Raw genomic sequence first — 14,881 nt, 5'->3', positions numbered from 1 at the left:
ATCACAATCCCCATGTCATTTTCTCTTTTCCTGTTGTACTTGAGACACAGGAGTAGGTGATGTCTTTGCAGGCACTTAGATACGTTACATCTCCTTGGTCTATCTGAAGTTCTTCGCTTTGTTTTAGAGGTTGTTATAGTAGAGACTTATCTCTAGGCACTGCATTCATGCAAAACAAGAAGGCCAATGCCTCTCTTGTGCCCATAAAGAAAAACATAGAGTCAGAAGAAATTATGAGATCCAAAGAGAGGAGTGGGAAGAAGCTGCTAAATTGAATATAAAGCGCACAAGAACAGCTTCCTTTCTCTAAAGCCATCTTCTTCCTATATATGCTCCTATAGAGTACACACTGATCACTGCCAACCTGGATAAGTAGTATGTAAAGTAACATTCTAGAGATAGGCTCCACAAGGAATTCAGCCATGCAGTGAGGGGAAATTTAAGCAGTTACACTGATTTTTCCTACACTGTAGATCCTGCAATAGTTTAGGATCAGACATTAGTGGGACAACCAACCTGTTAAGAGCCATACATGCAGCAGAAGGAGAACATCTTTTTAAGGGGGTCTCAGAGGTCCCATATGAGGTTTCATGGTAAGATACAGAAATGCCTGCTGTAAAAGCAATAGGACCTACGTAGCTTATCTTCATGGACCAGCTCGTGGTCGATTCTCCCATGTTTCAAAACATTCTAGCACTAAGGTAGCCTACTTTACACCTAGTATAGGAAATCCTGCCAACTCTTATGTAAGAGGGCCAGGCTATTCTTACTCATGCAGCTATGTGTGAACCAACACCCGTGCTTACTTCATTATTTAATTGAGATCACTGTGTTTCAATCAAGCAGTCTGCAGCATGAAAAGCAAGCTGCAAGGGGGATCCGGCTGGTGGAGGGCTCTAAAGCAGCCACAGAGGGAATGCCTTGTGCTGTCTGTCTGCTCTGCATGTTCTGCCTTCCTCTACGTGCTGTGCTGAGAGGGAAATCCAGCACCCAGGGTCATCTCACAGTGGGACAAGCAAGGAAGGGTGAGTGGACTTATGATCTGAGCGCTCTGCAATGCTTCTCTTTCCTGATGTGAACTGAGAGCAATGGCATCAGGAAAACCTTTACATACAAAAGAACTGGTGATCTTTGTGGAAAATTCCTGCTTTTTCCTGCTTAGTTCTGGATACTGTCAGTTGTGAGATGCACTTGCAATATGTGCAATGCCCAGCATGGGCATGTTGCTCTCAGGGCTCTTTTTGCTTTTAGATGCCTCAGCTCTTGCTAAATATCATTGCAGCATAGAAAGCTTGGCTTCCCTGTCAGGAACTCAGGAAAGCTCCGGTGACTGTACTATTGCATGAAACAAGGATGACCCTGAAGGTCCCTCTGAGCTGTGCTCCCCCATCTCGCTGCTGCTGAGCACCACCAGTTGTGGTTAGTTAGTTCAAATGGTTTAAAATCAATTAAAACTCTTCTGAAAGTAATGGAACTCCATTACCTATAGAAGCTAATGTGAGTCCTGGGGGCATCCTGTGGTCCCTCTGTGTGTGGCTATCAGGAGGTGCCAATGTCCTCTTCAGCCTTTCACATGTTCCCTGATTTCACCTGGATTTTACACCTTTCTGTCATAGGCAGTCTTCCTATTACTATGCTATGGTTTACTTTTTTTGTGGAGGAATTAGAATGACCTTATTTTCCTTTATTTCTACACTAGCATATGTCATCTTTATCTAAAAGAAAGGGAAAACTATACTCCAAGCCATCTTATCTCTGGAAAATGAAACTATCGATAGCATCTCTTTGTTTGTGGTCTCTGTGAGATCTTGCACCTTGATCAGTAAAATAAGCCTGTACATTATCTTGTTTTTCCTTTACAGGGAATGTTTCCTTTTTTCTATATTAAAAACCCCCAGAACTGTTCAGAGTTTCTTGGAAATGCTACACTGGGGTGTAAATTCTCTTCTGACACTCAGAAAAATTGGGAGGTCAAATATCAGGTCAAAACAGTGATTTGGAATTTGGATGTTTGTGCAGCATATTTGGTCAGTCAGCCTAGCTTTAAAATAGGTGCCTGAAAAGAGGATATACCCTAAAGTATTTACATACCAACCAGGAATGGACAGGACATTAGATGAAGATTTCCAAAGGCACCAGAAGGAATTGCTTGTAAGAGATCATAGGAACACATTGGGAGAGTTCTGTGTGTCCCTCTTTTCCAAATCATAGGGTCCAAGCCTGGTTTGGGTTGGAAAGGACTTTAAAGCTCATCCAGTTCCAACCCCTGCCATGGGCAGGGACCCCTTCCACTGGAGCAGCTTGCTCCAAGCCCCTGTGTCCAACCTGGCCTTGAGCACTGCCAGGGATGGGGCAGCCACAGCTTCTCTGGGCACCCTGTGCCAGCGCCTCAGCACCCTCACAGGGAAGAGCTTCTGCCCAAGATCTAATCAAAAACTACTGTATTTCAGCTTGAAGCCACGACCCCTTGTCCTGTCACTATTCCTGCACCAAATACCTGTTCTTGGCTGGAGTCTTACAATCTGGTCACTCAGGAGTCACCAGGCACATTAAGCTGATGTGATGCACTGGCAGCACCCAGGATGATGGAGCTCTCTTCCTTACTCTGATCCTCTACTACAGCCACTAGTGTGCAGGGAAGAGATATGAAGTATGGGGATATATGATATGCTGATGTCCAGTTCTGCCTCAGGCTGACCACAGTGAGTATCCCCACTCAGGTTTCTCAATGGCAATGTAGGGGATGTTCTATGGGCTGTTGCACCCACTGCTTTCGAGCTTGGTGACCTTTATGAAGGTTTCAGTTCTTGTTTGATTTTTTTCAGCCAGAATTCTTAAAAGGGAACAAAAAGCCTCAGAAAGACCAGATTTAGCACTGGTGGCTCCCCACTTTGACAACCGGTCTTTTGAGGCTTGTGGGTTTGCAACCTCAGAGGGAAGTGCACTCACAGTCACCTTCTCACCTACTGCAATGTGGCTACTGAATCTAATATGAAGCTTTGTTTCAGTTCTTTGAGTGATGGCTGAAAAACCTCTATTTCCCCTCTATATGTTGGCCTGTGTCGCTGAAAGACAGATTAAGGGAGAGGAACAGAGGGAGATCAGATACCTAAACATGAGGATGGGAAATCAGCTCCTGCTTGTATTTAACACACTGGTCATCAAAATGAAGACTTTTAAAATATCAAACCTAAATATTTAAAGATTACATTAAAAACCTGGTATTTTTGCTGGAATGGCAGCATATATTAATTTCCATGGTCTTTAGATCAGTCTCTAAATGCTGGAATAGAGCCTAAACTCTCCAAAGAGAAGCCATAACCAATATCACACTCTTCTGTGCCCAATCCACTGCTGCTCTAGCCAATACGTGGAAAGTTCTTTTTCTGCCGGTTTGACTTCTGGTAATTTCTGATCTGCTGTGAATGGAATACAGCTTCTCTTGTCACCTCTTTGCCCTGGAGCAACAACAGAGAGATGGATCTCACTAAGCAGTCAAACAGATATGGAAAGATGTAGAGATAACATTGGCACTGCTGGCAGACAGAGATTATGGGGAGGAACCACAGGCTCAGGGAGCAGCTTTGCCATTCTGAGTTTCAACTCATAACAAGTATACGGGTCTCATCCTTTTGGGCTATAGGCCTAGGCAGAAGTTGTCTGAGCTGCTCACTGCCCAGTGAACGTAATTACATGCAGTTACTGGGCTAAATGGGATTTCTAATGAATGTATTTTGCTTAAAACCTCCTGGCTGTCATGAAGAGCCCCTTGCCCCTGCCTCCTCATGGCTTGTTACCATACCCCTTGCACAACCTTGGGCTAAATCAAAGATGCTTGCGAATTCTTTCCTTTAAAACCACATAAAATCGGGTTTTTGACCATCTGAGAAACCAAGTGCTGTAAGCGCAAATGTTACTCACATAACTCATTTCCTTCAGGGATGGATGCTTTGAATTAAACTGTTATAGCTCTTGCCGAGGGGCTTTACTGGCTGAATAAACCAAGAGCAGCACACCCATTGCTCTGCTTGAGCAAAAAGCTGTTTCCTCAAGGGAGACCTACCCATCCCGGAAGCCTCTTCATTGATTTTCAGGGAATCACAGGCTCTCGATCATAAATCAATGATTTTAGCCCTTATCTAATCATCACCCAGTGCCTTGAAAGATGCCACTGCCTGGCTCAGTGAGTGGCATCCATCCCCACAATATGCCTTTTGAAAGCTGCCAGCTTTAACTTGCCAGGGGAGGGTCCCTGGCTGCTTCTAGGTATTCCCTGGGGCCTGTGTGAAAAGCTGTAGCTGTCTAATGGGATGCACACTTCCCACATTAAATCACCCAAGGACGAACTTCAAAGCGAAGGCAGGGAGCATCCTCCCCAGCCGGGAGCTGGGTGCGCAGCAGCCAGGCAGATCTTGCTCCACTCCCCTTAGTGTGCAAGCAGGCAGCGGGGCTGTGCTCACCAAATGACTCCTTTGCTGGTAGGCAAATGCCAGGGAAAACACCCAGCAGATTGCAACCCGATGTTTTCTCTTTCCAGGATAGCTTCCAGAGGGATTGCACTCATCCTCCAGCCAGACTGACCAGCAGAAGGCTCAAGCTTTTGGAGCTATTTATGGCATAGCAGCAGGGAAGCTTAAAAGTCAGCTCTGAGGGTCTAAAAGGGTTACCACTTGCTGTGCCAGGGTGTGCAACTTGGAAAAGAGGAAACTTCTGTGGCTAGAAAAAGCTCTATGAAGCATTCAACCTGACTCGGAGACTCCATCTGAGAGAACTTCCACTTCCAAGTTAATACCGTTTTGGTCACTTGGGACTATTACTGCACCCACTCCTTTCTGCTCCAAATGTGACATTGCAGGGCGTGTTTGCTCCGAGGGCCCGATCCTTATCTGCACATCAGTGCACATGCGCTCGGCAGAGGTGGGATCCCAGCCAAGGACTATGGGATCACTGTCTGGATGCAGCAGCTGTAATTCAGTATGATGACTTCTGCACAGCACAACAGACCCCCTGCAGCATCACCAACCTTCCTCGAGAAAGTTCCTGCTTTGAATCCAGGGGGAATCCAGCCTGTCCGCTTGTTTTCTCTGCAAGTTTGGCAATGCTGAACACGACTGTCTCTTTGCTTTCATGGAACTATAATTTACATGAGCACTGGAGACAAACCCCACATTTGAAAACAAGAAGCTTGTGTAGCTTTTTAACCATTGTTTCCTGTTGGGGTGTGATATCATAATGCTCAAATTAATCACTTATGAGGAGCAGCTGTGAATTTCCGCTGTACGAAAGCAAAGTCACTGCAGTAGGTGACTCAATTCCACGTTTGATGCTGTCCAAGCGAAGTGGGAAAAAAACAGTGGGCACCTGGTATCAGTTTTATGATTGGGTTTTTCCCTATTAGAATGGGAATTTTGTGAAGACTCAATTAAAAGGAGCGTCCTCCTGTTCTGCTGTCACCCGCCAGGCTGAGCTGCACATGAATGCCAGCATGCTGCCATACGTCCTCTTCTCTTGTTTGCTGCTCTGTGTGCAAGCACAGAACTGCAGCGTCCGTGAAATCATCCGGCATACAAAACTCCTGCTTGTAAGTTTGGCACCTTCCGTCTGTGAAAGCGCAGGCTCATGCAGTGGGTGACAATAAATACTGACTTCTCACTTGTTCTTTCAGGAGGAAAGTCCTCTGAGTTGCCCCTGTAGTGAGACAGCTGTCAATGTGAGTACATTGCTTTGGAGAACATCATAGGAATGTGTTTGTGTGCTGAATGCTACCAATGCTGGATCTTAACGCTCACTCTTTTCATTTTCAGTCATGTTCATGTCTTCCCATTGCTGAGGTGAGTATTGATTTTAAGCTGTTGTAGGTGTTAGAGAAGTTCAGTATTAACTGAGTTGATTTTGCTCATGCTGCTCCTTATACAATTTTTGCTTCTTGTTATGAGGAAGCCTTTAACGCATTAGTAGCAGTAAAACTGAACTTTGTGTATAGCAGTAGGGAGGGAAGCAGAAGTCCGAATATCATCAGTGCAATCAACCAAGGCCAGCCAAACAGAGCCTTGCGGGCTTCACTCATAAATCAAAAGGTGCAGCCTCTTGCTCTGAAAATCTCTGCCTTTGGTTTATGGTTACATGCCAAAGACTAAGTGAACCTGGGCCAGCGATGTCAGGCCCCAGACGCATCTAGGTGTATCTAACACAATTTCCCTTTTGTAAGGTATGGTGAAACCCAGCATTGGCTGTAACTGTACTTCAGAAAGTCACCATTTGAGGTTTCCTGAGAGATGTGACAGGAGCTTCTGATGGCATACACGATGATTCAGTGCTTTACAACCCCCCCCCCCAAGTTCATGTACCAGCTTTCAATAGTAGAATAGAATAGAATATGTCACACTTGATGTTGACATGCTGCCACATTTAGGAATACACAATATGCATTCTTACCTTTTTCTTCCCTCAACAGCCTGGCCACGAGCTGCCATGCTTTGTGGAAGGAACCGAACACATGCTGAAACACAACATCTCTTCCAATGCAGTAGTTCAAAGGCTTAACCTAAGCTTTCAGATTCAACGGGACAGAAAGCTCTGTGAAGTAAGACTTTTCCTACTTTCCCATAGATCTTTGTCTATCTTTTACAAAAGAAAGGATTTTTTAATAATTTAAATATGTATAGCTAAGTATTTGATTAACCTGAAATGTGTTGTAAATAATTGTTCTATGCAGGAGCCAGGTATGATAGCTGCAGCATGTATGAGGTGATGGAAAGCTATTAAAATTGGCATAGGAGGCAGGGAGATGGGCTCTGCCCCACTGTGCCATTTCCCTTCCCCATATCCCTTTAGCATGAGAACCTTTAAACCAGAACTCTGGGAGAGGAGCTTCATTTAATTTGGCTTTCTATTCTCTTTTCTCAAATGTGTTTGTACTCTAAACAGCAATGATATGTAACCAGAGAGTAGATGGGCTGGGGACCAGCAGGCATAGGATCATTTTCTTCTGGAGCATCAATTCTACCGAAGCTGCAGTTCTTTCAGGGATGCTCAGGCCTGAAATACTGCTGTGGCCTGCAGCATCTTCAGACTTGGATGATGCTCGGGAAGACTCTGGGATCCCCAGATGACTCTCCTCAGGCACTGAAACATCCTTTATTTACAGTGAGCAGAACTGTTGTGTAATCCAGTGAGACAGAAGATGCTGATGATGTGGTGTCACAAGCTCCTTTCAGATAGCTTCAAACTTGCAAGCGGGAATACTGTTAGAATGGGATTGCAACACCGCGCAGCCCCATTGCCCTTATCTTACCCAGCTTCTCCTACAGCTCTCTCTGCCCTGTCTGCCAGGTTGAAACAGCCTCGTTGAAATGATTTCAGTTATATCTATACGACAGCTGTCACCTTAGTCACCACAAAAAGGCACTCACTGCTCAAGGAACAGTTCTTTAGGAACTGCTTTTGACATCTCTGCTTAGCTCCAAAGAATGCCTATTTTAAGTGTTTCGTTTAAATCCTTTATATTTTTATGGAATCTTTGGTAACCCAATCTTTGTTCTTCCTCCCATCACAGAGCCTGGCGAATGGGACTCAATGCCAGTACAAGATCAAAGGAAATGTGAAGGAATTTTTGACTAAAATCCTGAGGACCTATCAAGAGATCCATACACATAATTTAAAAAAGCTTAAAAAACCCCCCATAATTCTTTGATAAGAAAGGGGAAGAGAAAAGTTATTTATTGTATTTATTGTTCACCTGAACTATAGAAGGTAGAGATACCAACCGCTAAACCAATAAAACTGCTATTTACCTGAGCACCAAAAGTATTCAGCTCTTCATTTTATATGTTTTGTACTTGGTGAAAGACTTGAACATCCTATTTCGGTGCCAGTGGGCATCAAAACGCTTCTGCAAAGTGCTGGTCCAACAGTTTCACTCACAGCCAAGCACACGCTCTGACCACTCTATATCTCTAGAAATACTCCTGGACTTGTGATTCAGAGATGCTGTGTTTTCTTTGTGCATCACATTTATATCTGATAACATCTACACACCATGAATAAGTCACTTCTTTCTTGCAAGGTTGCAGATTTTCTTGCCCAGAGCCACCTTTTCCTTTCTTCTAAATATTCAGTAGTAGAGAAGTCATGAACTTCTTCTGACGCAACAGCAAGAACATACCCAGAGTTAACTGCAAGTTCTTAATGGGCTTGTGTATTTGGAACGTGTTGCGGACAATTGTTCCTTCCTTGGAATGTATTTAGCTTTGAAGATCTTTCTCTAGTGCCATGAGCTCAGATTTGGTTTTGGTTTGGTTTTCTATCAATCACCTCTCCACTCAGCTCAGCAGAAACAAAAGAGGCAAAAAGGGGGATGCGCTGGAAAAAAAACCCCAGTATATAAAGGGAGAGGCTTATCTCAGCCACCTATTCCAGCCTCACTGGTAGCTTCTTAGATCTCTTCACACAAATGAAAATCCCAAACAGGTGAAAGAAGGTCAGATTTCATCTATGTCCTTTGTGCCTCAAGAGGGCTGGCCTTTGAAATGGAGGATCTTAAAATGTCTTCAATGCCAATGTCATTTCTTCACCACCTCCACTGGAGTATGGACTTTTCATACCCCAGGAGCAGAGGCAGGCTTATAATTCCCTTTCTTTTTTCAGCATGAAGTATGATACTGATGGGATGAATATGTTCCTAGGATCAAAAGCACGATGGTAACGCTCATCAACTACATTATTATTCTAAAGGTTTCCATTAACATGGGCCTGGGGGAAAAGACAGAACTAGATTATACAAAATGCATCTGATACGACTATATAAAACTTATGTATTATATATCAGATTGAATGCATTTCTTGATGTGTCTCTGCTTTAAATTTAGTAAGATAATAACTGTACAGAAGACTATTTCTGTGGTAATGCTGATGCAGATGAAACCAAGAAACAAAACAACTATTCCTCTTTCTCACATTTTCATATCTTCCTACACTTTCTACTCCACATTCAGCTCAGGCAGCTTTCTCCTAAAGAACCTTTCTTTTCAATTCTAATGCAAAGAAAAATCATCCACATCTCTAATACATCAGCAGAATGCTTCCACATGCTCCTGGTGTTGAAGAGAAGAAAAAGGCTCATTAATACCCATAGATCTTATTGAATCTATGGTGTCAGATTTCAGATTCTCCAGGTCCCAGGACTGCAGACAGCTGTCCTAACCTGTGCTTTCAGCAAGGAAGAAGAGAATTCTTTGTCTAATACTTTTACTCCCCAAATTACTTTATTGGATTTATGAAATAGGTACAATAATTGTGAAATCATGGCACAAGCATAAGATGCATCATAAGTTCAGTTCTGCCCCATATAAGCTGGCAAGAGTCAACAGCAGTTAAACAGCTTCCAGTCAAATCACTTCTGCAAGATGGTAACAGGAAGCTCTTGCACAGGATTTGAAAACCCAAGCAAACTAAACTGCAGAAGATCAATGTGCAAAGTATCTATTCATCTGACACCTTGGTCTGCAACCTGCGTGACAGAAATGATTGTTGTGTGCTTGAAGCATTCAGTGCAGAGCTGTGCAACATGAAATAAGCACTCCCACTGCTGTCTGTCATTGCACGTTATCTGTGAGCTGATGCAAAGTGCTTCCTTGCACTGGTGAGCTCCTCAAACCCCTGTGCTCTACAGTCCAGGAAACGTGGTAATGCTCCATCCTTGAGTATTTTACCCCTCTTCCTTCTCACAGGCATATCCAGATCTCCTCCATGGGACTAATGCCCCGTGAGGCTTTGCAAGATGCAGGGCAGCCTTATGGGAAGTGCTGAATGTCCCACGGCAGGACTGAACATCCCTTCAGCCAGCCCTGGGCCAGCCCCTGAGCAGACACAGGACCAAGCAGATGCTCATGGGCCTCTTTTCTCACTCTTGAGTTTGGTTCACAATAGGATTGTGAAAGTGCCAGGTGAGAACAAAAGGAAACTAATCCACTGAGTTAATGACTGCAACAAGCACCTTTTCCTGGTATCTCAATTATCTTTCTCTTGCAGCTCCCTAGCAGGACGTGTCATGGTACGCTGTGAAGGAGAGGATGTGGCATAGGGCAGGGGAGACAGAGGAGGAGGAGAAGGTCAGATAAGTTGATAATATTGTGGGATAGACTTACAATGGGGAACTGATAATCAAATGTGATTTTACGGAAGAGCCCTTCTTCCAGCCATTCAAACCTGACCTGGTGTCCGCGGCAAGGTCCATGCTTGTATTCAAATATGCACAGCTCCTCATTTGCCTTGCTTCTATAACTCACATCAGCAAAAGGAGGCTCTAAACATGATTTGCTTTGTGATTTCCAAGACAAAATCCCTGGGTATCCCATGATGCAGGGCAGGAGTGGCTACTTCCTGCAAACTGGAAGGTAACACCATTAAGTCTGTACATAGCACCTCTTTTTTGGGAATGTCTGTCTCACAAGAGTTAAGCGTTGGGAACGTGCAGACCAATTCCATACCTCATACCACAACTATATGATTTTCTCCATTAGCATGAAGTAATGAACTGTTGCAACAAGTCCAGAGGAGGCCACGAGGATGATCAGCGGACTGGAGCACCTCCTGTATGAAGACAGGCTGAGGAAGTTGGGGCTGTTCAGTCTGGAGAAGAGAAGGCTGCGTGGAGACCTCAGAGCAGCCTTCCAGTACCTGAAGGGGGCCTATAGGGATGCTGGGGAGGGACTCTTCGTCAGGGACTGTAGTGACAGGACAAGGGGTAACGGGTTCAAACTGAAACAGGGGAAGTTTAGATTGGATCTAAGGAGGAAATTCTTTCCTGTGAGGGTGGTGAGGCACTGGAATGGGTTGCCCAGGGAGGTTGTGAGTGCTCCATCCCTGGCAGTGTTCAAGGCCAGGTTGGACGAAGCCTTGGGTGGGATGGTTTAGTGTGAGGTGTCCCTGCCCATGGCAGGGGGTTGGAACTGGATGATCTTAAGGTCCTTTCCAACCCTAACTATTCTATGATTCTATAATGCTAAAGGATATACTAGGAGTGACCCAAAGGCACTTGAGAAGCTGCTTCACTCTTTGCCAAGGGAGAATTCTCCCAGCCCTGCTATACCAGCCACCACAAAACCCTTTCTTTGATAGGTTTTGCTGCTGACAGCAGTCAGACAGAAACCCATTCACAAACCTGCAGTTCTATAGTAGCATTTTCTTCATTTGGGCATCCACTTCATAGCATGGCTATTACAAAACTTCTGGTGTTGTCTTCAGAAACCTGGCTAGGACAGCTTTATATGCCTGAGTTTCTGCTATGATACTTACCAAGGCACAAGCACAGCAGCAGAGCCAAATGTACTCCAATACCCTATCCCTGTTTCTACATAACTCCATGACCTGCTGCAGGACATGCCCAAGCATTAAGCAGTGTTAATGATCTCATAGGAAGCTGTCTCTAATGACAAATAAATGAATATTGGTTTAGGAGGCATTTTTGGAGGGACTGGAAGTGCCCCAGTGCACTGTTTCCCTCCACCCCAAGTCTCTTGCACCCCTGTAAGAACAAGTCTGGTATATGCCATGCTCCATGGGAAGGACAGGCACTGGGCTGCCATTCAAATGCTTCGCAGTCATAAATCACACTGGGTATTTGAAAGCGGTTTCACGTATTTGTACAAGAAAGCTGATCTTATCTGGCTAATCCTCACAACACCCTCCTGAGGCATGTGGACAAGCTTCACAGAAAAGTAAGGAAACAAGAGTTTGCTGAGACAATGGACTCATTGCTCCCCAACACTGCATTCTACAGTTGTCTGAAGACTGACAGCATTTGCTTCCAGGGCTCAACACACACCAAGCTTTAACACCACCAAATGACAGCACACATAATATCAGGTGGTGCTACTGGGGATACTGAAGCCAAAGAAGCTACCACTTCCATTCTGTTTTCCCCAAAGATAAGGCTATACCTGCCCACAGCTGCTACAAGCTATAAGCTCCCTTCCCATCTTTCCTATTGGTCTCCCACTTTCAATTCAATCAGTAGAAAACCTCCAGCAGTTAGAACTAAAAATTCCCAGGACTTTCATGGGCACCTCTCACAGATGCAACCTTGGTGATCTGTAACTTGCAGCATCCCCATGGACACACACTCTGTAGTGCAAGCTGCACACCAAGCACCCGTTCAAACAGCAACGTTCTGTTGTCTTCTATGAACTTCTGCAAATAACCCTGAATGTTCACACTACTGTTATGAGATATAAGATAAATGTTGTTTTCTGTCACGACACAGCATGGATGATAGCTCAGGAGCACAGTTTAGGCAACCAAAGGAGTAGAAGGGCTGGAATGAGAAGGCAGAATGCTTCCAAACACAACTCCTAGATTGCCATACAGGCTTTAATAATCAAAGATGCTTCAGATAAGCAATGTGTCTGAATTGTTTCTGCTATCTTAAACCTAGCAGTGTAGTAAGACATGAAACAATCCTAAGCTGAAATCAGGTTATAATCTAGAAAAAGCCACAGTACATTAAGAAACTACATAAAAAACATTTTTCCAGATAAACCATCAGTGAGACTTCTTTTTACTCATTTCAGAAACAGCATCATCAAGGGGCTTCACAAGAAAACAGATGCCCTTGACTTATTTATTGTGTTCCTATTGCTGGGTTTTAATTTGGTAACTTTCAGACTAAATAAGCATTTTCCAGGGGTAATAGGTCAAGAAAAAGCCCAGGAGTGAGGGGAGTTTCCCCGGACTCCCCACAAAATTGGAATTGTAACAGAGAAAAATAAGAGGGAAATCATGACTTAAGAGCTGCAGATAATGATCAGATTACTTCTGACTTTGCAAGCAGCCTGTGGGAGAGAAGAGAGATACTCTGTCTGACAGCGACTTCAGGCAGGATATAAATCAGCCATTGAGATATAAGATTGTTCCACGGTGGCAGAAAAGGTTTCTTGCTCTTATTTTGCTGTGCTTCCATACGCTTGACATCATAGCATTATGTAAAATGCAACAGAAAGGAAAGCATGAAGATTTAAAAGATCCTCATTGACCACAAGGTATTTTCAGCAACATAACGCAATTAGAAATAGAGGCTATGGTGTACACAAGGAAGGAAAAGTGCAAAAAAGCATAGAATTGTTATCACCTAAATACTAGTTGCTTTAGCACATCTCACAATGACTTAAGGAAACAGGCATTTAAGACCTAATGCCCCCTTCCTTCACAACTGAGGCAGCAAAGGTTGTGCGAGTTTTGGGGAACAGGGAAGGGAGATTTAGGTGTTTAAAGTGTGGTCTCCCCTTGCATGAAGGGAAACCACCAGGGAAGTGGAGCAGCATGGCTGAAGCAGGGGCAAGAGGTGTGTATTGAAGGAATGCTCTGCTGCCGGCTCCATGACTGCAGAGAGCAAGGTGATAGCACATTCACATGGGTAAGACAAGGGGTGATGGGCATAAGTTATTCCTGGGGACATTCCAACTGGACACAAGAGGAAATTTTTCCCAATGAGAACAGTCAGTCGTTGGAACAATCTCTGCAAGGAAGTGATGGATTTCCCAGTATTGGATACTTTAGGAATTAGCAGGACAGGGTGCTGGGACATCCAGACTAGGTCATGCTGTGCCTAGAAAGGTTGGACCAGATGATCCCTGGGGTCCCTTCCAACCTGGAATTCTATGATTCTATGATACCAGCTACAGAAATGAACAGAGAATTTTATCTTAATCTTATTTTATACTTACTTGATATCAGGATGAGCGACTAAGGAAAACCTCTGTCTGAATATATATATAGACAGAAATACAGACAAAATTCCTGCCATAAAGTAATTGAAGTTGTATATCAACAGAATATATATCTATATATATATCTCAACAGAAGGTCCAAACATTCTCCATGGAAGTGGTGGTTACGAGATCCTGACTAGTGCTGATAACTTTGCTACCTGCCGTCCCCAGGAAGTGATCCAGCAACTAGGAAATGCCTTGGACTTTGGAAAAACCTACCCTTGGTAAACAGCATCCTACACAGGAATCAAGGGGATGTGTGGGATGGAAAACTGTCCAACCTAGAAAGAATCCTCCATTTTCCATCCAACTCCTCATAGAGGTAGGAGAGGGTGAAGAATGGAGCTGTACCAGCACTGGGTGCCCTCCATTATGTAAGTTTAGCCATAGCATGAAATGATACTTGGATAAGTTATGAGGTTTTCTGTTCACAAAGGCCAATTCTAAGTGCACTCATTAAAGGTATCTTTTCAGTCAACACCCGGGTAAGCACTTGTGGTAACATGCTTCATCCTTTTTGGATTAATCAATAATGAAAGAAAACCTGGCATAGCTATGACTGCTTATAAGTCTTGTCTGACATGGAAAACATAATGGATGGATCTCTAATGACTTCTGACAAGATCTAACTGAATCCTCTTCACACTAAATGTGAGATCTGAATCTCTGTGCCCTCAGAATGAAAACATTTTCAAGCAGTATCCATATTCTCACTGGAAAACTTACAGAAATGTTTTTCATTTTCAGCAACCGAAAACTAAGGAAAAACTCCTGGTTTCCAATGAGGTGTTCTGAGAAAACCTTAAGGGAATTAATAATGGTGACTAAACAGGTTTTGCTCCCATTCAGTTTTTCCTCAAAGTATCTTGGAATCAACCAATCACTGCCACATGGTTCTACTGTTGGCACTCCATTATGAAACACAGTTCAGTTATCACCATGCTTTGCTTTTATTTCACACTTTGGTAACTATATATTTGCAGTCACCCCTCCCTCAATCCCTGACCAAGATGAAAGGCCAGCTATTGCAGATTAATTAGTCCACAAGGATTAGACTGGCTAAAGCACAGACTCAGAGAATAACAGCATCCTACCACATACTCTTTTCCAAGATC

At 43.8% G+C, this 14,881-nt stretch overlaps 1 protein-coding gene across 1 annotated transcript; it reads left to right on the top strand.

Annotated features, from left to right (window-relative positions):
* The first annotated feature begins 1,008 nt into the window (after positions 1 to 1,008).
* Positions 1,009 to 7,781, top strand: IL9 (interleukin 9). The gene is made up of 7 exons (XM_065690690.1): positions 1,009 to 1,025; positions 2,451 to 2,702; positions 4,538 to 5,581; positions 5,666 to 5,710; positions 5,805 to 5,831; positions 6,455 to 6,583; positions 7,556 to 7,781. The coding sequence occupies exons 3-7, from the start codon at positions 5,474 to 5,476 to the stop codon at positions 7,691 to 7,693; spliced, it is 447 nt and encodes a 148-aa protein (XP_065546762.1). The 5' UTR covers positions 1,009 to 1,025; positions 2,451 to 2,702; positions 4,538 to 5,473; the 3' UTR covers positions 7,694 to 7,781.
* The last annotated feature ends 7,100 nt before the right edge of the window (positions 7,782 to 14,881 follow it).

This window comes from Lathamus discolor, chromosome 10 (genome assembly GCF_037157495.1).
Source record: "Lathamus discolor isolate bLatDis1 chromosome 10, bLatDis1.hap1, whole genome shotgun sequence".
Classification (NCBI taxonomy): Eukaryota; Metazoa; Chordata; class Aves; order Psittaciformes; family Psittacidae; genus Lathamus; species Lathamus discolor.
This window is presented reverse-complemented; position numbering and strand designations above follow the sequence as displayed.

What these genes read in the sequence shown, in the direction of transcription:
- IL9 (XM_065690690.1), top strand. Translation starts at nt 5,474, where the DNA reads ATGAATGCCAGCATGCTGCCATACGTCCTCTTCTCTTGTTTGCTGCTC. An exon ending in GTAGTGAGACAGCTGTCAAT is followed by an intron (nt 5,711 to 5,804) that starts GTGAGTACATTG and finishes TTTCATTTTCAG; the next exon opens with TCATGTTCATGTCTTCCCAT. An exon ending in CATGTCTTCCCATTGCTGAG is followed by an intron (nt 5,832 to 6,454) that starts GTGAGTATTGAT and finishes TTCCCTCAACAG; the next exon opens with CCTGGCCACGAGCTGCCATG.